Source organism: Pantherophis guttatus, chromosome 6, assembly GCF_059756535.1.
Source record: "Pantherophis guttatus breed Tessera chromosome 6, ASM5975653v1, whole genome shotgun sequence".
Classification (NCBI taxonomy): Eukaryota; Metazoa; Chordata; class Lepidosauria; order Squamata; family Colubridae; genus Pantherophis; species Pantherophis guttatus.
The window spans coordinates 4,445,665-4,470,933 of record NC_142068.1 but is presented as its reverse complement, the minus strand read 5'-3'; the positions used below and the strand labels follow the sequence as shown (position 1 = coordinate 4,470,933).

At 48.1% G+C, this 25,269-nt stretch overlaps 1 protein-coding gene across 2 annotated transcripts in view; it reads right to left on the bottom strand.

Moving 5' to 3' along the window:
- DIS3L2 (DIS3 like 3'-5' exoribonuclease 2) overlaps positions 1 to 25,269 on the bottom strand; it is a 249,347-nt gene that overhangs the window by 107,251 nt on the left and 116,827 nt on the right. For both annotated transcript variants that reach the window (XM_087872025.1, XM_087872024.1), the window contains one exon: positions 16,021 to 16,100. In XM_087872025.1, the coding sequence (XP_087728151.1) occupies positions 16,021 to 16,100 (80 nt within the window). The remainder of the gene's footprint in view (positions 1 to 16,020; positions 16,101 to 25,269) is intronic.

Sequence of the window (25,269 nt, the reverse complement as noted above, 5' to 3'; positions counted from 1 at the left end):
CACCTGGGTCCAAAGCAGTGGTGGGTTCCTCCCGGTTCGGTCCGGTTCGGCCGAGCCGGTAGCGGTGACGATATGACGTCACTGAACCGGTTCTCCCCCCCCCCGGCTTCCCACCCCCCCACATTATTATTACCTTTTATTTTATTTTTTTTATTTTTTTTTTAATTTGATTTATATGCCGCCCTTCTCCGGAGACTCAGGGCGGCTTACAGTGCGTTAAGCAATAGCCTTCATACTTTTGTATATTTATACAAAGTCAGCTTATTGCCCCCACAAACTGGGTCCTCATTTAACCTACCTTAGAAAGGATGGAAGGCTGAGTCAACCTTGAGCCTTGGAGAGATTCGAACCAGCAGTAAATTGCAGGCAGCTGTGTTAATAACAGGGTGCTTTAAACCACTGTAGTACCAAGGCTCTTCTTTGGTCCCACCCCCAATCTATTGCTGCCTCCTGAGTCCCAGCTGATGACTAGAGGGAAAAAAACTGTTTAAACTCTTGCCGCGGGGCTTCAAAGGGCCGCCCTACAGCTGATCAGTGCTAAAAGCAAACAAATGAGTCGGGTCGTAAGTGCGAGGACTGGTCGTAAGTGCGAGAACCTTCCAGAAATGACTCTGACCAGCTAGCCACGCCCACCTGACACATCACATGACCTCCAAGCCACACCCACAAAATAAGCCACGCCCACAGAACCGGTAGTAAACAAATTTAGAACCCACCTCTGGTCCAAAGCCTTTCTAGGAGTCTAGGGAGGGCAAAAATGGCCTCTCTCCCCCTCCCCCCTGGAGGCCAAAAACGGCCCATTCCGGGAAGTTGGCAAACAGGCTGCTTTTGGCCTCCAGTGGGCCTCCAGTGGGGGGGGGTAAGCCGTTTTCGCCCTCCCCAGACTCCTAGAGAGGCTCTGGAGGCTGGGGACAGCAAAAAACAGGCCTCCCTACGCGTCTACGCGCCCTACTGAGGCCCTCCGGAGGCAGGAAACAGCCTGTTTCCCTACTTCTGGTGGGCCCAGAAGCCCCGAAAATCAGCTGGTTGGCCCGCGCATGCACGCCGGAGCTGAGCTTGCGTGCCCACTGATATGGCTACACGTAGCACCTGTGGCACGCCTGTCATAGGTTCGCCATCACGGGTATAGGGTCTCCTGATTGACAGGGGTATACAAGGGTCCCTTGTGATTCTATGATTCTGAGATAGGTAAATAAGATACATGACAGACGGACGGACAGATGGATGTGTTCTGTCCCCAACCACACGCACACACACCAATAGACGTTCAGGAGTTAAAGACCAAACCAGCCGGCAAAATCCTTTTCCTTATGATAACGGAACTTGGCAACAACCTAGTGGCTGCCTGCCAAGAGTTTATTATTTACGAAGAGGAGAGATAACTTCTCCCCACTTCTGGTACATCAAAAGAAACAGCTCAATAATTACGGAGTTAATCAAGTCCAGAGATAATCCAGCAAAGTCTATAGCAAAAGTCCGGCAATGCAGAATGGCGTGGAACTTTCAGCTTTGCTCGTCACAAGGTTTGACTGGCCACCACGCTCCCTTTTATATCCTGTGGGGTGTGGTCCAGTGACTCAGCCTAATCTCGGGCACGCCTTTTCTTCTGTTGCGCGCGCTTATCTCTGCGACGCTGGCGTGGATCCAGCCAAGACTCATTACCCTCATCACTGTCCACCTGTGGCTGTGTGGACGTGGTTGGCCCCGGCCCGATCTCTTGCCCTTCGGCGGACACCGAAGGCATTGCCAGAGAGGAGGGTCCTGGAGAGGGAGGCCTTGCCAACTCCTCTCCTTCGCTCTCAGAGTCCTCTCCTGCCGATGACACAGGCTCAGGTAACGGAGCCACAACAGGATGGACCAGCTTGCCTTCAGAAGTTGTAGGTGCTCCATCACTGGAGGTTTTCAACAAGAGACTGGACAGCCACTTGCCTGGAACGCTCTATGTCAGAGTTCTTCAAACATGGCAGCTTTAAGACTTGTGGACTTCAACTCCCAGAATTCTCCAGCCAGCTAGGCTCTATGTCAGAGGCCTTCAAACATGGCAGCTTTAAGACTTGTGGACTTCAACTCCCAGAATTCTCCAGCCGGCTATGCTCTATGTCAGAGGCCTTCAAACATGGCAGCTTTAAGACTTGTGGACTTCAACTCCCAGAATTCTCCAGCCAGCATAGCTGGCTGGAGAATTCTGGGAGTTGCAGTCCACAAGTCTTAAAGCTGCCAAGTTTGAAGGCCTCTGGTCAAAGGTCTCCTGCTTGACTAGAGGTTGGACTAGAAGACCTCAAAGATACACGGAACATCTCTAAATATTTTACAATACATTATCAAAGGGTTATCACTGTAAAACTCTTCTCTACCCCAACATATTTGGCTAAAGCGGAAAGATGAAGGTTTATTTATTAATGGATTTATTGGCAAAAGACCGGGCTCTGCTACCGATTTCTAATTTCTGGACCGAAGACTGCGGACAGGGGCACCCTGTTCCTACAACTTCAATACTGCCGTTTTATTCCTGGCGCCGGGTGTTGGACCTCAAGATACGGCAGGGTTCGGAGTCGTAACTACCCAGCTTTTGAAAAGAGATCAAGCTGAGGGGGGGGGGTTTGTTGGGCAACGACGAGAGGAACTTTTTCAATTGTGCGTGAGATTGCAAGTATACACACTTCCTTTCGTTTTTCAATTAGCGCTCGGTTCCAGGGGCAGAGATCCTCTTTGTTGGAAGGAGAGACGAGAAAGTTGGATTAAAGCTTCTTTTCAGAATCCCTTTTCCAGTTTTCTTTATCAGTCCACCGGTCGAGACTCAGATGCAGGCGGTTCTCGACTTACGACCAATGAAGCGTGCTCTAATTTACGACCTGTCTTGCCGGGGTTGTTAAGTGAATGTCTACAGTTGCTCCAGTTGAATTACAATAATAGAGTAACAGGATGGCAGAATAACAAGGTTTGACCTTGGAGGGCTTCCAGTCAAGTCCCCTGCTCAAGCAGGAAAAGGAGAAGGAGAAAGAGGAGGAAGCGGAGAAGGATAAGAAAGGAAAAGAGAAAGGAAAGGAAAAGGAAGAAAAGGAGGGGGAGGAAGAGCAAGAGAAGGGAGGAGGAGGAGAAGGAAGAAGAGGACAAAAAAAGGAGAAGGAAGAAGAGGAGGAAAAGGAGAAGGAGAAAGAGAAAGAGAAGGAGAAAGAGGGGAATAAGAAAGAAAAGAAGAAAGAAAAGAAGAAGAAAGAAAAGGAGGGCTGGAAGAGGAAAATGAGGGAGAAGGAGGAGGAGGAGAGAGGAGGAGGAGGAAGGAAAGAAGGAAGAAAAGGAGGGGGAGGAAGAGAGGAGAGGAGGAGGAGGAAAAAGAGGAGGAGAGGAGGGAGGGGGAGGACAAGGAAAAAGGAGAAAGAAAAGAAGGAAGAAGAGGAGGGGGAGGAAGATGAAGAGAAAGAGAAGGGAGGAGGAGGAGAAGGAAGAAAAGGGCAAAAAAAGGAGAAGAAGAAAGAGAAAGAGGACGAGAAAGAGGGGAATAAGAAAGAAAAGAAGAAAGAAAAAAGAAAGAAAAGGAGGAAGAGGAAGAGGAAGAGGAGAAAGAGGAGGAGAGAGGGGAAGAGGAGGAGAGGGAGGAGAAGGAGAAAGGAAAGAAGAAGGAAGAAAAGGAGGAGGAAGAGAAGAGAGGAGGAAGAAAAAGAGGAGGAGGGGGAGGGAGGGGTAGAACAAGGAAAAAGGAGAAAGGAAAGAAGAAGGAAGAAAAGGAGGGGAGGAAGAGAAGAGAGGAGGAGGAGGAAAAAGAGGAGGGGCGGGAGGGGTAGGACAAGGAAAAAGAAAAAAAAGAGGAAGCGAAGAGAGGATTAGGGGGAGGAGGAGGAAGAGAAGGAGAAAGAAGAAGACGATAAAGGAGAAGGAGAAAGAGAAGGAGGAGAAAGAGGAGAAAGGGATAAGGAGAAAGAAAAGGAAAAGGAAGAAGAGGGGGAAGAGAAGGAAAATAAAGTGGACCCTATTCCTTTTCCCAGAAAAAAATAACATTTTTTCCCACTGTCCAGGGTTATCCCAGAGATTTTAGGTGAGGTGGGTGGTGCAGAAATTCGATAAAGAAATCAATCTACAAAAAGAAGGCTCCTATCAGTTGGAAACCTGCGGAAGGGGCCTTCGTCCTGCAGGGAACAAACCACGGTTAAAATGACAGCGATGGCGATGATCTCCTGTGGGACTTGTGCAATTGATCCAACGGAAGAAAAATGCATTTGAGGGCATTTGAGTTCTTCTCAAAAATTCTTTTGAGGGCATCCTTTTTTTTTTTTTTTTTAATACCTAGAATCATTACATACTTTGTTTTTTTTTTTCATGTAACTTTCGGGAAAAAGGGATGACGAGATTTGGGTGGTTCAGTTGCTGGAACCAGACGAACGGGGTTGTGACACGATTGCTTTGAAATGCGCAAATTGTTTCTCCAACTGCTGCAAACATGATGCATTTTTTTAAAATTATGGTTGTTGTTTTTAAGAGAGCAGAACAATCTTTACGGCGATCAAAAAAACTGGTATATAAGAAAAGCTGATGCAGGGAATCCTCGACTTAAAACCACAATGCAGCTTGAAATTCTCCGTTGCTAAGTGAGACAGGTGTGAAGTGAGTTACGCCCCGCTTTGCGACCTTCCTTGCCACCGTTGTTCAGTGAATCGCGGCGGTTGTTAAGTTAGGAATACGGCTGTTAAGTGAATCCAGCTTCCCCGTTGACTTTCAGCCATCATAAATACGAGTCAGTTGCCAAGGGTCTGTGTTAGGAAATGATCATTATCTAACTTGTTGGGTTGGCGATATATAAAACCTCAATATAGGTTTAAGACTGTATTGCTGTATTGCATCATACTGCGTCCTGATTGGTTAGCTCTGTAGCCAATGTCCTTAAGAGGGAGCTTGAAACATGGTTTGTTTCTCTTTGCTGACCATTATTGCTCTTTGCTGACCATTATTGCTCTTTGCTGATCATTACTGCTCTGTGCTGTGTTTGCTACTGTTTGCAACTGTTTATCGTGTATGACTACGACAACTGGTAAGAAGACCTTGTTATTGGAATATCCCTGGACTATTGTTTTACTATCTACTGCTTTATCTGTGTATGACCTGGACTGTTTATTGGACTGTGCCTTATTACTATTCCCTAAAAGTAAACACAACTCAGTGTATCTGTGGGTTGGCTGTACTTATTCGCAACTACTCTCAGTCGCTTTCATGTGCGCACCCTTGCTACTCTAGGGTTGCTCTGCGAATTCCTCAACAGTCTGAATTTTGATCATGTGACCGTGGGGATGCTTTGAACGGTCATAAAGTGTGAAAACCGGTCGTAAGTCGCTTTTTTCAGTGCCGTCGTAACTTCGAACGGTCACTAAATGAACGGCTGTAAGCGGAGGACTGAAAAGTGACTTATGACTGGTTTTCACACTTATGACCATGGTTAAGTGATCATACTTCAGTGGCTTGACAGCTGACTCACATTTATGACGGTTGCAGCATCCCGGAGTCACGCGATCCCCTTTTTCCGACCTTCGGACAAGCAAAGTCGATGGAGAAGCCGGATTCACTTAACAACTGTGTTACTCTCTTAACAACCGCAGCAATTCACTTAACAAGGGGTGGCCATAAAGGTCGCAGAATGAGGAAAAAAATCCACTGAACGACTGTTTCACTTAGCAACAGAAATTTGGGGCTCAATTGTGGTCGTAAGTCGAGGGCTAGCTGCATTGTCCCGTGCTCGGTCAGGTCCAGGGAAAATGCAAAAGTATATCTGCCCAGTGTCTTAAATCTTGGGACTGGTCCTCACCCTTACAACCGCTGCAGTATCCCCACGGTCATATGATCAAAATTTGGGCACTTGGCAACCGGATCTGGAACCTGGAATTAAGGAGGAATTTCCTGACAGGGAGAACAAGTAACCAGTGGAACGACTTGCCTCAGTTTGTGGGTGCTGGAGGTTTTTAACAAGAGATTGCACAACCATTTGTCTCAAATGATATAGTTCCTACACCTGAGCAGGGGGTTGGACTAGAAGACCTCTGAGGTCCCTTCCAACTCTAATTTTCTGTATTCTAAATTCTAGAACCGTGATGGCGAACCTATGGCACACGTGCCACAGGTGGCACACGTAGCCATATCAGTGGGCACGCCAGCTCAGCTCTGGCACGCATGCCAGTGGTGGGTTCCTCCCGGTTCGGTCTGGTTCGGCCGAAGCGGTGTGGTGATGATATGACGTCACCGAACCGGTTCTCCCCCCCCCCGCCCTCCCACGTTATTCTTACCTTTTATTTGGTCCCACCCCCAATCTATTGCTGCCTCCTGAGTCCCAGCTGATGACTGGAGGGAAGAAAACTGTTTAAACTCTTGCCGCGGGGCTTCAAAGGGCCGCCCTACAGCTGATCAGCCTTAAAAGCAAACAAATGAGTCGGGTCGTAAGTGCGAGGACTGGTCGTAAGTGCGAGGACCTTCCAGAAATGACTCTGACCAGCTAGCCACGCCCGCCTATTCACATGACCTCCAAGCCACACCCACAAAATAAGCCACGCCCACAGAACCGGCAGTAAAAAAATTTAGAACCCACCCCTGGCACATGCGTGCACCGGCCAGCTGATTTTCAGGCCTTCTGGGCCCACCAGAAGTAGGGAAACAGGCTGTTTCCTGCCTCCGGAGGGCCTGGGGTGTGTGTGTTGGGGGGAAGGCTGTTTTTGCCCTCCCCAGATGCATAGAGAGGATCTGGAGCCAAGTGAGAAAGAAAAAACGGGCCATCGCATGCCAGAGTGGGGGGGTTGCAGGGCAGGACACATAGAATTATGGGTGTGGGCACGCACGTGTGCAAACCTCCCCTGCTTCCCCCCCCTCCTAGCATGTGATGGCAAAAAGGTTAGCCATCTCTGTTCTAGAAGGTCTCCTGCTTGAGCAGAGGGCTGGACTAGAAGATCTCCGAGGTCCCTTGGAGGGGATGCCCCAAAGAGGAGGGGGGTTAACCTATTCTCCAAAGCACCTGAAGGCAGGACAAGAAGCAATGGGTGGAAACTAATCAAGGAGAGAAGCAACCTGGAATTAAGGAGGAATTTCTAAACAGGGAGAACAATTAACCAGTGAAAAAGGTTGCCTCCATTTGTGGATGCTGGAGGTTTTTAACGAGATTGACAATCATTTGTTTGAAATGATAATACCGTTTTTCTGCCTGAGCAGGGGGTTGGACTAGAAGACCTCCGAGGTTCCTTCCAACTCTAATTTTCTGTATTGTAGAAGGTCTTTTGCTTGAGCAGAGGGTTGGACTAGAAGACCTCCGAGGTCCCTTGAAGGGGTCGCTACAAAGAAGAAGGGGGTCATCCTATTCTCCAAAGCACCAAAGAAGACAAGACAAGAAGCAACTGATGGAAACTAACCAAGGAGAGAAGCAACCTAGAACTAAAGAGGAATTTTCTGACAGTAAGAACAATTCACCAGTGGAACAACTTGCCACCAGAAGTTGTGGCTGCTCCATCACTGGAGGCTTTGAAGAAGAGACCGGACAGCCACTTGTCTGAAATGATAGAGCTTGAGCAGGGGGTTGGACTAGAAGACCTCCAAGGCCCCTTCCAACTCTGTTATTCTGTACAAGTAGTCCTCGACTTACAACAGTTCATTTAGTGGTTTTTAAGAAGAGACTGGACAACCCCCTGTCTGAAAAGGCACACGGTCTCCTGCTTTAGCAGCGGGTTGGACTAGAAGACCTCCGAGGTCCCTTCCAGCACTATTCTGATTGAATGGGCGGGCGAGGAGAAGACCAAAAAGAGATCTTCGCAGGCCTGACCAATAAGCCTCTCTGTGATCTGTTCATGGAGGCCTTTAGATCCCAGGTGATTCGCAAGGATCGGACCTCACGGAAAACCTCCAAGCAGGTAGACACAAACCCCCAAAAGAAGAAAAGACAACGATGGCCTCGAGAGACCCATGTTGCAAGTTTTTCCAGAAGCTTTCCGAGCAGGTGAGCCACAGAAAACATCCTTCCTCCACGCTTTATCAGCTTAAATCCAGGGTGGGTTGACAGCTGGAGGGGGCGGGGGGTGTGTGTCTGTATCTGCAACAGCTAATAAATTAGGCCTCGAGATTTCTCAAATCCGGTTTTCGGAGACCGTCTTCCCGTTGCAAAACAAACCAGAGGGACGCCGGCCATTGCAAAGTCCCCGGGGCCTGCAACAGCTCAAGCCTGGGAAATCACTTACGCACGGCACCGGCGTGGAATTGAAGCCCCTGGCAGAGAAGGGGCTTTTTTTTTTTTTTTAACTTGCAACGACACACGTGCAAAGCGACAAGGTGCGGCGCCTGGGACGGCTAGCGTGTCCAGTATTCCGCCGGAGCCTTGGAAGGCGGCGAATGGTTCTGTGTCCCCCGGGAGGTCCACGTAGAACATTCAGTACCTGCTATTCGCCCAGTTTCCCCGCGCTGTAAATATTTCACCGCCTTACGAAACCAGCACGCGGGGTGGGGGTGGGGGTGGAGGGGGGTGCCGGGCAGACTGCATGAAAGCCGCTGTTCGCTCTCGGCATCTGATTTAACGGCGGAAATATGACAGGGATTTCCACAAAGGCAGATAGGAAAAACTGCAGAGCCGCTTCCAAGCTGAGCAAAATCGACGGAGCAAGCCAGGGTTTATTAGCGAGCTGGGGTGAAGCCGGGCCGAGAGCGACCGGAGTTGAGATTGAAGGATATACGGATGGACCTGGCTTGTCAGGTCAGGCCGATGTTCTCAAAAGGGGGGGGGGGAGAATCCCTGAGCTGCTCTTTTCTTGAATTAGCTCCTTTGTTCCGATGGACTGAGTAACGGAGTTGGAAGGGACCTTGGAGGTCTTCTAGTCCAGCCCCCTGCTCAAGAAGGAGAGCCTATACTGGGGCTGTCAAACTCCCGGCAAGTGGGCTGGATGTGGCACATGCTGGCCACGCCCAGTTTAGCGAAGGAGGGTGGAAGTCCCGATACGTCATGTGACGCTGCCGTGACGACGCGAGTTTGACACCCCTGGCCTACACCTTTACAGACAAATGGTTGTCCAATTTCTTCTTTAAAACCTCTAGTGATGGAGCACCCACAACTTCTAGAGGCAAGGAGTTCCACTGGTTGATTGTCCTCACTGTTAGGAAATTTCTCCTTAGTTCTAGGTTGCTTCTCTCCTTGATGAGTTTCCATCCATTTCTTCTTGTCCGGCCCTCAGGTGCTTTGGAGAATAGCTTGACTGCCTCTTCTTTGGGGCAGCCCCTGAGATATTGGAAGACTGCTATCATGTCTCCCCTGGTCCTTCTTTTCATTCAACTAGACATACCCAATTCAGTGGTGGGTTCCTCCCAGTTCGGCCTGGTTCGGCTGAGCTGGTAGCGGTGACAATATGACATCACCGAACCATTCTCTTTATTCGGGAGCGGGGGCCTCCCCCCCTGCTCCCCTGCGTTATTCTTACCTTTTATTTGGCCCCACCCCCAATCTATTGCTGCCTCCCGAGTCCCAGCTGATCGGCTAGAAAGAAAAAAACTCTTATTTAAACTCTTGCCGTGGGGCTTCAAAGGGCCGCCCTACAGCTGATCAGTGTTAAAAGGCAGTGTGGTGGTAGACCGGTGCCTCCAAAAATAAATGAGTAGACCGGTGCCTCTAAAAACAAATGGGTAGACCGGTGCCTCCAAAAAATAAATAGGTAGACCAGGGCTTCCAAAAACAAATGGGTAGACCAGGGCTTCCAAAAACAAATAAGTAGACCGCTGCCTCCAAAAACAAATGGATAGACGATATGACATCACCGAACCGATTCTCTTTGTTCGGGAGCTGGGCCCTCCCCCCGCGTTATTCTTACCTTTTATTTGGCCCCACCCCCAATCTATTGCTGCCTCCCAAGTCCCAGCTGATCGGCTAGAAGGAAAAAAACTGTTTAAACTCTTTCCGCAGGGCTTCAAAGGGCCGCCCTACAGCTGATCGGTGTTAAAAGGCAGTGTGGTGGTAGACCAGTGCGCTCGAAAAATAAATAGGTAGACCAGGATGCTTCAAGAACAAATGGGTAGACCGGTACAGCTCTGCAAGCAGTTAAAAGCGTGGTAGACCAGTACCTCTGCTAAATCCTAAAGAATTGTCACATGACCATCAAGCCACGCCCACAAAATAAGCCACGCCCACAGAACCGGTAGTAAAAAAATTTAGAATCCACCCCGGACCCAATTCCTGCAACCGTTCTTTGTATGTTTTAGCCTCCAATCATCCCCTCATCATCTTCGTTGCTCTTCTCTGCACTCTTTCCAGAGTCTCCACATCTTTCTTACATCGTGGTGACCAAAACTGGATGCAGGATTCCTGGAATCACAAGCAAGGCAGGGGTGGGTTCTAAATTTTTTTACTACCGGTTCTGTGGGCGTGGCTTATTTTGTGGGTGTGGCTTGGAGGTCATGTGACTAGGTGGGCGTGGCTAGCTGGCCAGAGTCATTTCTGGAAGGTCCTCGCACTTACGACCAGTCCTCGCACTTACGACCTGACTCATTTGTTTTCTTTTAACACTAATCAGCTGTAGGGCGGCCCTTTGAAGCCCCGCGGCAAGAGTTTAAACAGTTTTTTTCCCTCTAGTCATCAGCTGGGACTCAGGAGGCAGCAATAGATTGGGGGTGGGGCCAAATAAAAGGTAAGAATAACGTGGGAGGGCGGGTGGTGGGGGAGAACCGGTTCAGTGATGTCATATCGTCACCGCTACCGGCTCGGCCGAACCGGACCAAACCGGGAGGAACCCACCACTGAAGCAAGGACACACACTCTCTCTCTCTCTCTGATCATTCAGCACAGGGGTCTCCAAACTTGGCAACGTTAATATAAGACTTGTGGACTTCAACTCCCAGAATTCTGCTGGCCGGGGAATTCATGGGAGTCGAAGTCCACAAGTCTTAAAAGTTGCCAAGCTTGGGGACTTCCTGGTTTAGCACAAAAATTGTCAGTGGAAGAAACCCTGCAGCTCCGCAAAAAACAACAACAAAAACAAATAGATTGGTGTTCTTGGCTACTACAGGTCGTCCTCGACTTATGACCCTTGCAACCAAAACATCCGTTGCTAAGCAAGGCGGCTACCAGGGCCGTGCCTGGTTTTGTGAGTTTTGCCATGGTAAATCCAGCTTCCAACTCCCTTAACGGATGGCTCACTTAACAAGGAAAATTTTGCGCTCAACTGTGGTCTTTTCCTCTTTATCTATCCCACCTGCTCCTCCTGTCTTCTTTCATCCCAAATTTCTCCTCCCTCTTTTCTTCCCTCCCTCTCTCTCTCCCTTCCATTCCTCCCTCCGTCCCTCCTTCCTTCCTTCCTTCCTATTTCTCTCCCTCCGTCTCTCCCCTCCATTCCTCCCTCCCTCCTTTCCTTCCTCTTTACCTCCTTCCTTCCTTCCTCTTTCCTCTCTCCCTCCCTCCCTCTTTACCGCTTTCCTTCCTTCTTCCCTCTCTCCCTCTTTACTTCCTTCCTTCCTCTTTACCTCTGTCCTTCCTCTTTCCTCCCTCCCTCCTTCTTTACCTCCTCCCTTCCTTCTTTCCCCCTTCCTCTCTCCTTTCCTTCCTCTTTACCTCCTTCCTTCCTTCCTCTTTCCTCCTTCCCTCCCTCTCCTTCCTCTTTACCTTCCTTCCTTTCCTCCCTCCCTCCCTTTCTCTTTACCTTTTTCCTTCCTTCCTCTTTCCTCCCTCCCTTCTTCCCTCCCTCCCTCTTTACTTCCTTCCTTCCTCCTTTCCTTCCTTTTTACCTCCTTCCTTCCTCTTTCCTCCCTCCCTGCCTCTTTACCCCCTTCCTTCCTTCTTCCCTCTCTTCCTCTCTCCTTTCCTTCCTCTTTACCTCCTTTCTTCCTTCCTCTTTCCTCCTTCCCTCCCTCTCCTTCCTCTTTACCTTCCTTCCTTCCCTCCCTCCCTCCTTTCCTTCCTCTTTACCTCTTTCCTTCCTCCCTCTTTCCTCCCTCCCTTCTTCCCTCCCTCCCTCTTTACCTCTTTCCTCCCTTCTTCCCTCCCTCCCTCTTTACTTCCTTCCTTCCTCCTTTCCTTCCTTTTTACCTCCTTCCTTCCTTCCTCCCTCCCTCCGTTTACCCCCTTCCTTCCTTCTTCCCTCTCTTCCTTTCTCCTTTCCTTCCTCTTTACCTCCTTTCTTCCTTCCTCTTTCCTCCTTCCCTCCCTCTCCTTCCTCTTTACCTCCTTCCCTCCCTCCCTCCTTTCCTTCCTCTTTACCTCTTTCCTTCCTCCCTCTTTCCTCCCTCCCTTCTTCCCTCCCTCTTTACCTCTGTCCTTCCTTCTTCCCTCTCTCCCTCTTTACTTCCTTCATTCATCCTTTCCTTCTTTTTTACCTCCTTCCTTCCTCTTTCCTTCCTCCCTCCCTCTTTACCTCATTCCTTTCATCTTCCCTCCCTTCCTCTCTCCTTTCCTTCCTTTACCTCTTTCCTTCCTTCCTCTCCCTCCCTCCCTCCCTCTCCTTTCCTTCCTCTTTACCTCTTTCCTTCCTTCCTTCCTCTTCTCCCCCTCCCTCCCTCCCTCTCCTTTCCTTCCTTCAAGCTTTACAAGTAGCCTTTAGCAAGAGTTTAGATCTCATTCTCCAGACCGGCCAGCAAAATTCAGAAACTCCCCACCACCACCACACACACACACACACACACACACACACAAATCCCACAAAGACAAGCAGTTTAAAAAGTCACAGGCAAGAGACACCATGGTAGTTTTTGTGAAGATCAAATTTCTTTGTCTCTCCCCATACAAGGGGAAGGGAGGTAGGAATGAGGGGAGGGGGGCAAACAACAGAGAAGTTACAACAGGGAGAAACTTTCTTGAACTTGGCTGACGGTCTGAAGCCTCCACTCAACACCGAGTTGCTGAGCCAAAGAGATGAAGGGAGAGAGAGAGAGAGAGAGAGAGAAAGGCCATTTCTGGCCAAATCACCACCGCCAGCTGTTTTTATGACTCTTCCGTGCTCCATTCGAGAGGGCTAATTCTACCAGGAAACGAACTGCTCTCTGACTTTACAAAAATGGGAAGTGGCACCCGACCGTCTTCGCAAATTAGAAAATGTAGAGGCTAAGAACTCACTGGGAGAAACTGCCAAGGAGCAGATTTCGGTGAAGCATTAGGACGGAAAGAAAAGAAAAAGGGAGGGGGGGGGAAAGTCCACTGGTGGGGAAAAGTTGTTTCACGGAGGAAACGAAACTTTAAGAAAAGTTAGAATAACAGTTAGAATAACAGAGTTGGGAGGGACCTTGGAGGTCATCTAGTCCAACCCCCTATACGTGCTTTCCGAACTGCCCTAAAGACATTTTTGTTTCATCAAGCCAGGCTGGCCTGACCTACTCTTTTTAAAAAGAATTGTTTTTAAAAAATTAGGGGTTTTAATATAGGGTTTTTAACTATGGGCCAAATTGATTTAATTGGATTTTAATATTGTTTTAAATTTTGTATCTGTGTATTTTATTTGCTGGCTGTTCACCGCCCCGAGTCCCTCGGGAGAGGGGGCGGTATATAAATATAATAAACTAACTAACTAACTAACTAACTAACCATTGCAGACAAGTGGCTGTCCAGTCTCTTTTTAAAAACCTTCAGTGATGGAGCACCTAAAATGTCCAGTGTCAAGCTGTTCCACTGGTTAATTCTCCTTAATTCCAGGTTGCTTCTCTCCTTGATTAGTTTCCACCCATTGCTTCTTGTCCTGCCTTCAGGTGCTTTGGAGTTTAGCTTGACTCCCTCTTCTTTGGGGCAGCCCCTGAGATATTGGATGACTGCTCTCATGTCTCCCCTAGTCCTTCTCTTCATTAAACTAGACATACCCAGTTTCTGCAACCGTTCTTCATACGTTTTAGCCTCCAGTCCCCTAATCCTCTTTGTTGCTCTTCTCTGCACTCTTTCTAGAGTCTCCACATCTTTTTTACATCGTGGTGACCAAAACTGGATGCAGAATTCCAAATGTGGCCTTACCAAGGCATTATAAAGTGGTATTAACACTTCACGTGATCTTTATTTCTATCCCTCTCTTTATGCAGCCTAGAACTGCGTTGGCTTTTTTGGCAGCTGCTGCACACGGCTGGCTCATATTTAAGCCCATGCTGATTGCCAGGTCGTAGGAGAGAGGACTGGTCCTTGAACAGTCATTTTTTTCAGTGCCATGGTAACTTTCACTGGTCACTAAACAAATGATCATTACGTCGTATTTCATTGCAACAACTGACTTAATGAAAAGGAGGACTAGGAGTGACATGATAGCAGTCTTCCAATATTTAAGGGGATGCCACAAAGAAGAGGGAGTGAAGCTATTCTCCAAAGCACCTGAAGGCAGGAGAAGAAGCAACGGGTGGAAACTCATCAAGGAGAGAAGCAACTTGGAACTAAGAAGAAATTTCCTAACAGTTAGAACAATTAATAAGTGGAACAGCTTGCCTCCAGAAGTTGTGAATGCTCCAACACTGGAAGTTTTTAAGAAGAGACTGAACAGTCACTTATCTGAGATGGTATATAGGTTCTCCTGCTTCAGCAGAGGGCTGGACTAGAAGACCTCCAAGGTCCCTTCCAGCTCTATTCCAATTATTATTGTTATTATTATTAGTTCAATTTATATGCCGCCTTTCTCCGAAGACTCAGGGCGGCCATCTAGCAGATTCTGATTCTGCTAGATAGGCAGGAGCTGGAGCAACAGCGGGAGCTCACCCCATTGTGTAGCACTCGAACCCAGGGCTCTCAGCTCCCCAGCTAACAAGCTCAGTGTCTTTAACCGCTAAACCAGAGTTCATCAACCTTTCTGGGTTGGCGGCCCAGAGGAGGGCGGGGGCAACACTTACAGCAACGCTGGGGCCCCTGTGAGGCGGTTATGGTGACGCCAGAATGAGGGGGGGTGCGCGTGCACACACACGAGCACTGGCCAGCCACTCCCACGGCCTGCTTGTCAAGAGGCTGTGGCTCACAGGTTGGGGATCCCTGCAGTGAGCCATCGCGCTCTGTTATGCTTGATTCAGTAGCCCCCGTTAAATACTCCGTGCAAAATCTCAGTTTCCAGGATAAAGGATTCTACCGGTTCAGACCGGTTCGAGCGAACTGGTAGCTCCGACGATCAACTGGGCCTGCCTGCCTGCCCCTGCGCTTTACTTAGCTATATCTTCGCAGCTGATTAGCGCGGCAGAGCAGATTGTCCCGCCTCGGCTGTTTTCATTCCCTAGCACAGCGGTCTCCAACCTTAAACACTCAAAGAGTCATTTGGACCCGTTTCCCACAGAAAAGAAAACACCGGGAGCCACAAAACCTGGGTGGGCGTGGCCAACTTGATGTCACTCACTTCCACAGGTCATATGACACACACCCCAGCCACACCTACCCAGCCAGTCATTAGGGCAGAGAACCAGTTGTTAAAAAACACCGGGAACCACAAAATCCTTTTGACGTATCTCTCGCCCACCCTCCCTCCCTCTCCCCCCACTCCCCCTCTCTATGTCTCTCTCTCTCCCCCACTCTCTGTATCTCTGTCTCTCTCTCTCCCCCTTTCTCTGTATCTCTCTGTCTCTCTCTCTCCCCCACTCTCTGTATCTCTCTCTGTCTCTCTCTCTCCCGCTCTCTCTGTATCTCTCTGTCTCTGCCCTGGCCGCTTCTCCATCCCCGGCCGTCGCCCTTACCGTCTCAGGCCAGGTGAGGAGTGACTGGGAGGGGAGGGCGAGGGGCGGGGCCAGCCAGTGGTGGGATCACCTGACAGGGAGCCACAGCAGAGGGCCCAAAGAGCTACATGCTGCTCCAGAGCCGCAGGTTGCTGACTCCTGCCCTAGCACTAACACGGAAGGTGATTTTTCATTCAATTGCGCACACGCATGTAGATCGAACCGGTTATTAAACCGGCAGGATCCCACCATTGGATAAAGGCCTTTGAACAGAACATGGCAGCAGCTGTACATGAAATGTATTATTAAACTGTTTTTAAATTTTGTATGTTCTGTTTTATTTTGGCTGTTCACCGCCCTGAGTCCTGCTGGAGAAGGGCGGTATACAAATTAAAACAAATAATAAATAAATAAAACATTTCAGAGGTACCGTCCTACCGTCTGGGAGCGGCTTGCAAGACAGAGCATCATCCAGATCCTTGGCAGTGGATGGGTCAATGGTGAAGATGCATTCTTTCCTGTAAGAAGGGAAGAAAAAAAACAACCCGAAAACTTAGCCAAGCACACAGACACACACACACACACACACAAAAAAAAAAAACACACCACAAAGAAGAAATTTCTTAATTGTCTCTCTCTATCTCAGTGTTTCCAAACTTTTGCCATTTTAAGTCACGTAAGACTTCGACTCCCAGAATAGCAATAGCGACGCACTTAAGACTTATATACTGCTTCACAGTGCTTTACAGCCCCTCTCTAAGCGGTTTACAGAGTCAGCCTCTTGCCCCCAACAATCTGGGTCCTCATTTGACCCATCTCGGAAGGACGGAAGGCTGAAGTCAACCTTGAGCCTGGTGAGATTCGAACTGCCAAATTGCAGGCAACTGGCAGTCAGCACGAGGAGCCTGCAGTACTGCACTCTCACCACTGCGCCACCCCGGCTCTGGGAATACCAGAGCCTGTGTGGACTTCCCCAATTCTTGGGGGAGTTGAAGTCACACAAGTCTTAAAGTTGCCAGATTTGGAGACCCCCTTGCCTAGTGTTACATTTAAATTTGACCGACAAAGAAATAAAGGGAGACTAGTATAGAAGCATTTCAAGCTCTCATCAGCTAGCCATACCCTTCTGGGATTCAAACCCAGGTCGCTTGCATAGTAGGCGGATGTATTAACCTCTAGGCCACGGGCTCTCCTTGCTTTGTCACTTGTACCAGGGGGAAGATTCAGTGTTTTTCCAGTGGGACCGGTCTGTCAGGGCAACCTGGTCTGCCCAAATATGGAATGGAGCAGGGGTGAAATGCTCCCGGTTCGGACCGGCTCGGGCGAGTAGGTAGCGATGGCGGCGGGCAGTTCGGAGAACCGGTAGCAAAAATCCCTGCCCCCCCGCCCCCCCCATGCCTAGCTGAGCCGCGCGATCATCAGAGCCTTTTTTTTTTCTTTTAAATGGCTCTGACGATCCAAGCTCTGACAATCCCAGCTGAGTTGCCTGCCGATCAGGCAACTCAGCTGAGATCGTCAGAGCCTTTTGAAAGCATTTTTTACATGGTTTTACATGTAAAAAATGGTTTTAAAAGTAAAAAAAAAAAAAAATGGCCACGCCCACCCAGTCGCATTACCCCCGGCCCCCACCAAGCCACGCCCACAGAACCGGTAGTAACAAATGTTAGATTTCACCCCTGGAATGGAGCATACCGTTTCTGCTTTCGCCTTAACCGCCCTTGCCCAGTGGTTAAGGGGACAAGCTACAAACCAGGATACCGTAAGATCTCACCTCAAGAGAGTTTAGGGCTTGAAGCATCTCCATCTATTCTGACGAACAGAGCTAAATTCAGATTAAAACGTTTCATCCTGAGCAGATATTTCTCAACTCACAGCCACAATTGAGCCCACAATTTCTGTGGCTGAGCAAGGCAGTTCTTAAGTGAGAAATTCGTTAAGTGAGTTTTGCCCCATGTTACGACTTTCCTTGCCATATTTGTTACGTGAATCCCTGCAGTTGATTAGTTGGTAACCTGCTTGTCCCAAAGGTGCTCATTTCAAGAGGCAACTGTTTTTTTTTTCTTTTGAAGACGTTTCGCTTCTCATCCGAGAAGCTTCTTCAGCTCTGACTAATGCAAATGCTTCCTGCAATTTCTGCAATTTTTTTTCCCCTCTGGAAATCCATTCCTATTCCCTCACCATTCTCAATCATCCAAATCTCTACAGACTTTTAGCTGTACAATTTGGGATGGACAGCCTTGGAATGGTGTGGGAGTAGGAACGGATTTCCAGAGGGAAAAAAAATTGCAGACTACCGGAAGCATTTGCACCACTCAGCTGACCCTGAGGACACAGACAAATTTCCAAGTGGCCTCAACGACCCTCTAAAAAGGATGCAAATGACCAGCTGTCTGAAGGAGTATATAAACCCTTCTATTCCACACCATCCGGTCAGAGCTGAAGAAGCTTCTTGGATGAGAAGCGAAACGTCTTCAAAAAAAAAAAAAAAACCCAGAGACTCCAGTTGCCTCTTGAAAAAAAGCCCCTTTGGGACAACCTGACCTGGAAGACGGACAATCTCTACAGAGTTTTAGCTTGTTCTGAAAGCGCGAGGACGTCTGAATGGCCTCCTTAAGCTCTGTAAAGCCTTGGATTATCTCGGATTATTATTTTAACGGAGAAGGCCACTGACGGTGACTTTGCTTTCAGGAGGCTCCTACGCTGCTGCCTTGACTCCAGGCGAGAGGAAGAACCGGAACAAAGGAACTCGCGCCCGGAAGAAAATATTTGAAGCCTACATGTCAAAGAAAGACGTCTCGGAAGGTCTGAAGAGAAAAACGCTGATCCAGGTGCGGGAAATGTTTGTCCGCGGAATGCAAAAGTTTTTGCGCGCAGAATTTTTGTCTTCCAAAAGCTGCTCCAGAAACCCTGAACTGGTTTTTCATTTCACCCCTGGATTACAAGAGAGTAAGCTTTGCTGGCTGGGGAATTCTGGGAGTTGAAGTCCTCCAGGCTTAAAGTTGCCACGGTTGGGCAAGATAGCCCTCCAAAGCTTAAAGCCCTCCAGGTTTGACTGTTGCAGGCTAGGTAGATCCCTTTTCCCGCCGGACGATCTCCCGCTGACAATTTTAAAGAGCTGCTCCCGATACGAGCCAGTCCGCTGGAATTTTGCTTCCATCGAAGAGGTCATTTCTTCCAGCTGTTCGGTCTCGCCAACGCAAATGTTTTACCCCCTAGCGTCTCCAACTGCAGCTTCACGCAGTTCCAAAATTAATAGGCTGGCAGCGGGGAGGACTCTGCACTGGAAATGAACATACACAAACACATACACAGAGGAGAGAGCCAAAACTCTTATTATTCTTTTATTTATTTATTGGTTCGATTTATATGCCGCCTTTCTCCGGAGACTCAGGGCGGCTTACAATGCGTTAAGCAATAGCCTTCATACTTTTGTATATACCTGCTTAGTAGGGCTTTCGCCCCCCCCTAAGCGGTGTTCTTTTTTATACAAAGTCTGCTTATTGCCCCCACAATCCGGGTCCTCATTTTACCTACCTCGGAAGGGTGGAAGGCTGAGTCAACCTTGAGCCTGGTGAGATTCGAACTCGCAGTAATTGCAGGCAGCTGGTGCTAGTTAACAGCACTTTAGTCTGCTGCACCACCAAGGCTCTTCAAATCGAATCGAATCGAACAGAGCTGGAAGGGACCTTGGAGGTCATCTAGTCCAGCCCCCTGCTCAAGCAGGAGAACTACTATTTCAGAGAAGCGGCTGTCTCGTTTCTTCTTAAAAACTTCCAGTGATGGAGCGCCCACGATTTCTGAAGGCAACTTCTGTCCCACTGGGTAATTGTCTGCACTGTTAAGAAGTTTCTCCTTAATCCCAGGTTGCTTCTCTCCTTGATGAGTTTCCATCCGTTGAGTTTCTTGTCCTGCCTTCAGGTGCTTTGGAGAATAGCTTGACTCCCTCTTCTTGTTTGGGGCAGCCCCTCAAATATTGGAAGACTGCTATCATGTCTCCCCTGGTCCTTCTCTTCATTAGGGTAGCCAAACCCAAAACCTGCAACCGTTCTTCATATGGTTTAGTCTCCAGGCCTTTGATCATCTTAGCTGCTCTTCTTTAAACTTTTTCCACCATCTTTTTTTGTAATGTAGTGACCAAAATTGGCTGCAGTGTTAGGATATGGTTTGAGCCTAACAAGTTGTCCAGGCAATATATGTGTTCTGTGACTTTAATATGAATATGTATTGTGTGACTTTAAAGTTTTACTGCTGATTCATTGTAATGCTGAGTCATGCTGTAATTAGATAATCACTGGTTGTGAATGTATTTGAGAAAGGTACTGTAAAGTATTCAGTTGATGATAAGCTACCATAGTGTGTGGAGTTGCTATCATTGTGCTATCATCGGTTGGATGGATCTGCTACCATCGTGGTTTGTGAACCAGAGTGAGTTTGTTATTCTAACCAACTACTGTTTGTGTGGTATGAAGATTTCTGTATCACTGGACTGATTTAACTGGCAAAGACTTGGATTGATTTAAAGACTATGAGATTGTTTTTTCACTATAAAGAAAACTTTTGATAAGCCAGTTTGCACATCTCTTATTATTCATTGCTCTCAGCAACGTTTCTCTGTGCTCTACACTCTGCTGGTTGGTAACACAACAACAATATCCTTAACATGCAGTATTCCAGGTGTGGTCTTACTAGGGTTTTATAAAGCGGCACTAATATTCCACGTGATCTTGATTCTATGCCTCTTGTTTATACAACCCAGGATTGGATTAGCTTTTTTGGCAGCGGCTGTACACGGCTGGTTCCTGTTGAAGTGATCGCCCGCTTAGACTCCAAGGTCCCTCTCACAGTGACTGTTTTTGAGCCAGGCTTCGCCTCATCTGTACTTATTCCTTTTGAGTTTTTCCTGCCTAAATGTAAAACTTCTGCTTTTCTCCACATTAACATTCATTTTGTTGGAATTGGGCCCATTGTTCAATTTTGTCAAGATCTTTTTGGATCCTGAGCTTGTCTTCTGGGGTGTTGGCTGTTCCTGCCAGTTTAGTGTCATCTGCAAATTTGATGAGTTTCCCTTCTATTCCCTCATCTAAGTCGTTTATGAAGATATTGAAGACTACTGAGGAGCGGTGGGCTGCTCCTGGTTGTAACAACCGGTTCGCCCAGCACCGAAAATGTGAGTGCGTGCCCTTTTGCGCAAGCGCGTGGCTTCAAAAACTCGGTGACATAGGATGGGATAGTGCTGGGGAGGCAGGGGCGGGGGAGGGGCACCCACAGGTCAAAACTACCGGTTCGCCAGAACTTGTCCGAACCGGCAGCAGCCCACCTCTGGTACTGTTGTGACCTAGGGCCAAGTAGCTATTACCAGACACAATCAGTCCTAAACAAACATATTTTATTAGGAACAGCTGAGAATTACTTCATTCTCAGCTTAGTCCAAATTAAGTCCAACACAATTTCTTCATAAACAATCCTTCGGCCTTATCACCAACCTTTGTCTACTTTGGCACCCTGCCAAAGGCTTTTCTTGGCAAAAATTCAGAAGCAAGAGACGCTGACAAGAAGCAAATGTAGCAACGTTGCTTTCCTACAAAGAGCCCAAGAGCTGTTGCTGCTTTTTTGTTTTATGTTTGTTTTGTTTGTTTGTTTGTTTGTTTTATTAAATTTGTATACCGCCCTACTCCCGAAGGACTCAGGGCGGTGAACAGGCACAGGATAAAATACAGAAATACAAAAGTTAGAAACAATTTAAAACCAAATTTAATAATTTAGCCCACAAGCCTTTTTTAAGCCTTCTGGGAGGGGCCAATCATCTCCTGGCCTTACTCCTGAGTCGTCCCTTTTGCTTCAGCTGCTCCTGCCTTCTGGCAGCTCTTCTCATGCGTGCACAAGGAACAGGCTCCTCCTGTTCCTCTGCCTCTCTGCTGTCCGACTCTGGAGGCTCCGGAGTCTGCGCTTCACTCCCCGATGGTCCTGGCCTCATCTCTGCCTCCGACGCAGAGCCCTCGTCCGGGCCTTCCCCTGACTCCAGGACTGGCCCATTGTCCTCCCCAGTCTCCTCACTGTCTGACTCCACTGCCAGGTCCACCGGCTGCTGGCGGACCACAAAGGTGCAAGGCCTAAGAGGGAACCTTGTGGTACAAGCAGGAAGCAACACAAGTGGCTGGATTTGGGAGGCTCAGCCCACCCAGTCTTGCTGTGGACCCCAACACGGGTTGTGGTTCACCCCAGACCATGCCAAGAGGCTCAGTGGGTCTTTATAACCAAGGAAAATAAACAATGATTGGTTGATGGGTTGGTTGGCTGGCTGGCCGGCTAGCCTGGTCACCTGGAAACTGGCGGCGTGTCTCAACCTTGGCTATTCGAAGACGTGTGGACTTCAACCCCCCGAATTCCCCGGTCAGCTACCATTCTATGGGATTATTCTCATTTGGAGCCTGCGCCATCAATACATCTTAAAGAAAGCACCACCCTCCTTTGGCAGCCAAATGGAAGATTTAATCGACTTTAGTAATGCAACAAGGGTGGGAGAACCCCAAGAAATAAAGAAAATGGGCGGTAGATTGGCTTTTTAAGAGGGTAGGATGGAAGGGAAGGGAATATATGGAACAGAATGGAACAGTACAGAACAGAATAGAAATTAGAATAGACTAGAATAGACTATAAGAGACGCGGTGGCTCAGTGGCTAAGACGCTGAGCTCGTCGATCGAAAGGTCGGCAGTTCAGCGGTTCGAGTCCCTAGTGTCGCGGAACGGGGTGAGCTCCCGTTACTTGTCCCAGCTTCTGCCAACCTAGCAGTTCAAAAGCAGGTAAAAAATGCAAGTAAAAAAAATAGGGACCACCTTTGGTGGGAAGGGAACAGCGTTCCATGCGCCTTTGGCATTGAGTCATGCCGGCCACATGACCACGGAGACGTCTTCGGACAGCGCTGGCTCTTCGGCTTTGAAACGGAGATGAGCACCGCCCCCTAGAGTCGGGAACGACTAGCACGTATGTGCGAGGGGAACCTTTACCTTTACCTAGAATAGACTATACTAGAGAATGGAATGGAACAGAATATTCTTTATTGGCCAAGTGAGATTCGACACACCAGGAATTTGTCTCTGGTGCATAAGCTCTCCAGGAACCAAGCATTCATTCATTCATTCATTCATTCATTCATTCATTCATTCATTCATTTATTTATTTATTTATTGGTTCGATTTATATGCCGCCCTTCTCCGGAAACTCAGGGCTGCTTACAATGCGTTAAGCAATAGCCTTCATACTTTTGTATATACCTGCTTAGTAGGGCTTTCGGGGGGCCCCTAAACGGTGTTCTTTTTAATACAAAGTCAGCTTATGGCCCCTCATTTTACCTACCTCGAAAGGATGGAAGGCTGAGTCAACCAAAGAGCCTTGGTAGTACAGTGGTCTAAAGCACCCTGTTATTAAGAACAGCTGCCTGCAATTACTGCAGGTTCGAATCTCGCCAAGGCTCAAGGTTGACTCAGCCTTCCATCCTTTCTAAGGTAGGTAAATTGAGGACCCAGTTTGTGGGGCAATAAGCTGACTTTGTATAAATATACAAAAGTATGAAGGCTATTGCTTAGCGCACTGTAAGCCGCCCTGAGTCTCCGGAGAAGGACGGCATATAAATCAAAATTTAAAAAAATTTTTAAAAAATCTTCATTCCTCCAATTCATCTATTCCTCCAATTCCTCCCCTATAGCCCCACAAGTGCTCTCAAGAAGAGCCGCCCATCTCCAGGAACCAAACTCCTAATCTTCCCATTTTTTTCCCCCACAACCCCCAGAAGTGCCTCACCCCCCGCCCCCCCCCACCCCACCAATTCTAACTGCCTTCGTTCTGTCTCTCCAGCTTCAATTTTGCAGCAAGCTGGACTGTCAGGTACGTCTGATTTCTCAAGAAGGAGGAAGGAGAAGTTGGCAGTTGGTGTGCCAATGCAGGGACTCTCCCGTTGCCCAGGTTTCCAGTTACAAACAGTGCCAGGAACATCCCTTCCAGATCCAGAACAGAACAACAAAAAAAACCCAGGATGTCCTGTTGCCTCCCTGTTCCTACCGAAGCCCCAACTTCCACCAGACAAATGGCTGTCCAGGTCTCCTCTTAAAAGCCTCCCAGTGACGGAGACCCAACAGCCTCTGGAGGCAAGTCGATGCGAGTGAGAATCCTGACGGCAGGCACAGCGAATGTGCCAGTGAGGCTGGACGTATTGCAAATAGTGATTTCTGAAGCGTCAGAGACGTTCCCGCGAATGCGGGAACCACGAAACAGGACAAAAGTTGGGCAAAGATTAGCCCCGTATGACAGAAGTGGGGCCTGAGGCTGGGAAGTAAAAGCTTGGAGGAGACGGCCTCGTGGTTTGAGATTGGGACTCGGATCTAAAGCATCGGAGATCATGCTTCTCCTAACCACAGCAGAAGTCTCCTAAGATTCCACAGCCCTTTTTAAAATCGATCCCACCGTCTAGAGTAGCATTTCTCAAACTTGGACACTTTAACATACGTGGGCTTCAATTCCCAGAATTAATTAATTAATTAATTAATTAATTAATTAATTAATTAATTAATTCCTTCCTTCCTTCCTTCCTTCCTTCCTTCCTTTCCACCCTTCGTCTTTTCCCCTCCCTCCCTTCTCCTTCTTCTCCATCCTTCCTTCCTTCTTTTCCAAACTTCTTCCTTCCTTCCTTCCTCTTTTCCACCCTTCGTCTTTTTCCCTCCCTCCCTTCTTCCTTCTTCTCCACCCTTCCTTTTCTTTTCCACACACCTTCCTTCCTCTTTTTTCCCTCCCTCTCTCCCTTCTTCCTTCTTCTCCACCCTGCCTTCCTTCTTTTCCACACTTCTTCCTTCCTCTTTTTTCCCTCCATCCCTCCGTCTCTTCCTTCCTCCCTTCTTTCCTTCCTTCCATGCATCCAATCATCCATCCATCCAATCATTTATTTAATTATTTATTATTAAATTTATATACCGCCCCACTCCCGAAGGACTCAGAGCGGTGAACAGCCAAGATAAAATACACATAATTTTACACATAATACACATCCAGCTGCCTGCAATTACTGCGAGTTCAATTCTCACCAGGCTCAAGGTCGACTCAGCCTTCCATCCTTTCTAAGGTGGGTAAAATGAGGACCCGGATTGTGGGGGCAATAAGCTGACTTTGTATAAAATATACAAAAGTATGAAGGCTATTGCTTAACGCATTGTAAGCCAGCCTGAGTCTCCGGAGAAGGGCGGCATATAAAGATAAATAAAAATAAAAATAAAAATAAAATAAAAATAAATAATACAAATGTTAAAAACCATTTAAAATATATTAAATACCATGGCCCGAAAATCATCCATCCATCCATTCCCCAGCTGGGAAATTCTGGGGATAGAAGTCCAGAAAGACTCACCAAGGTTAGATTTCCCTTGGCCTGCCCCATCTGAGAGGTTTTCAGTAGCCTAGTGGCTGGCTGGGGAATTCTGGGAGTTTTATTTATTTATTTTTATTTGCTTTAATTTATATGCCGCCCTTCTCCGGAGACTCAGGGCGGCTTACAGTGCGTTAAGCAATAGCCTTCATACTTTTGTATATTTTATACAAAGTCAGCTTATTGCCCCCACAAACTGGGTCCTCAATTTACCTACCTTAGAAAGGATGGAAGGCTGAGTCAACCTTGAGCCTGGTGGGATTTGAACTTGCAGTAA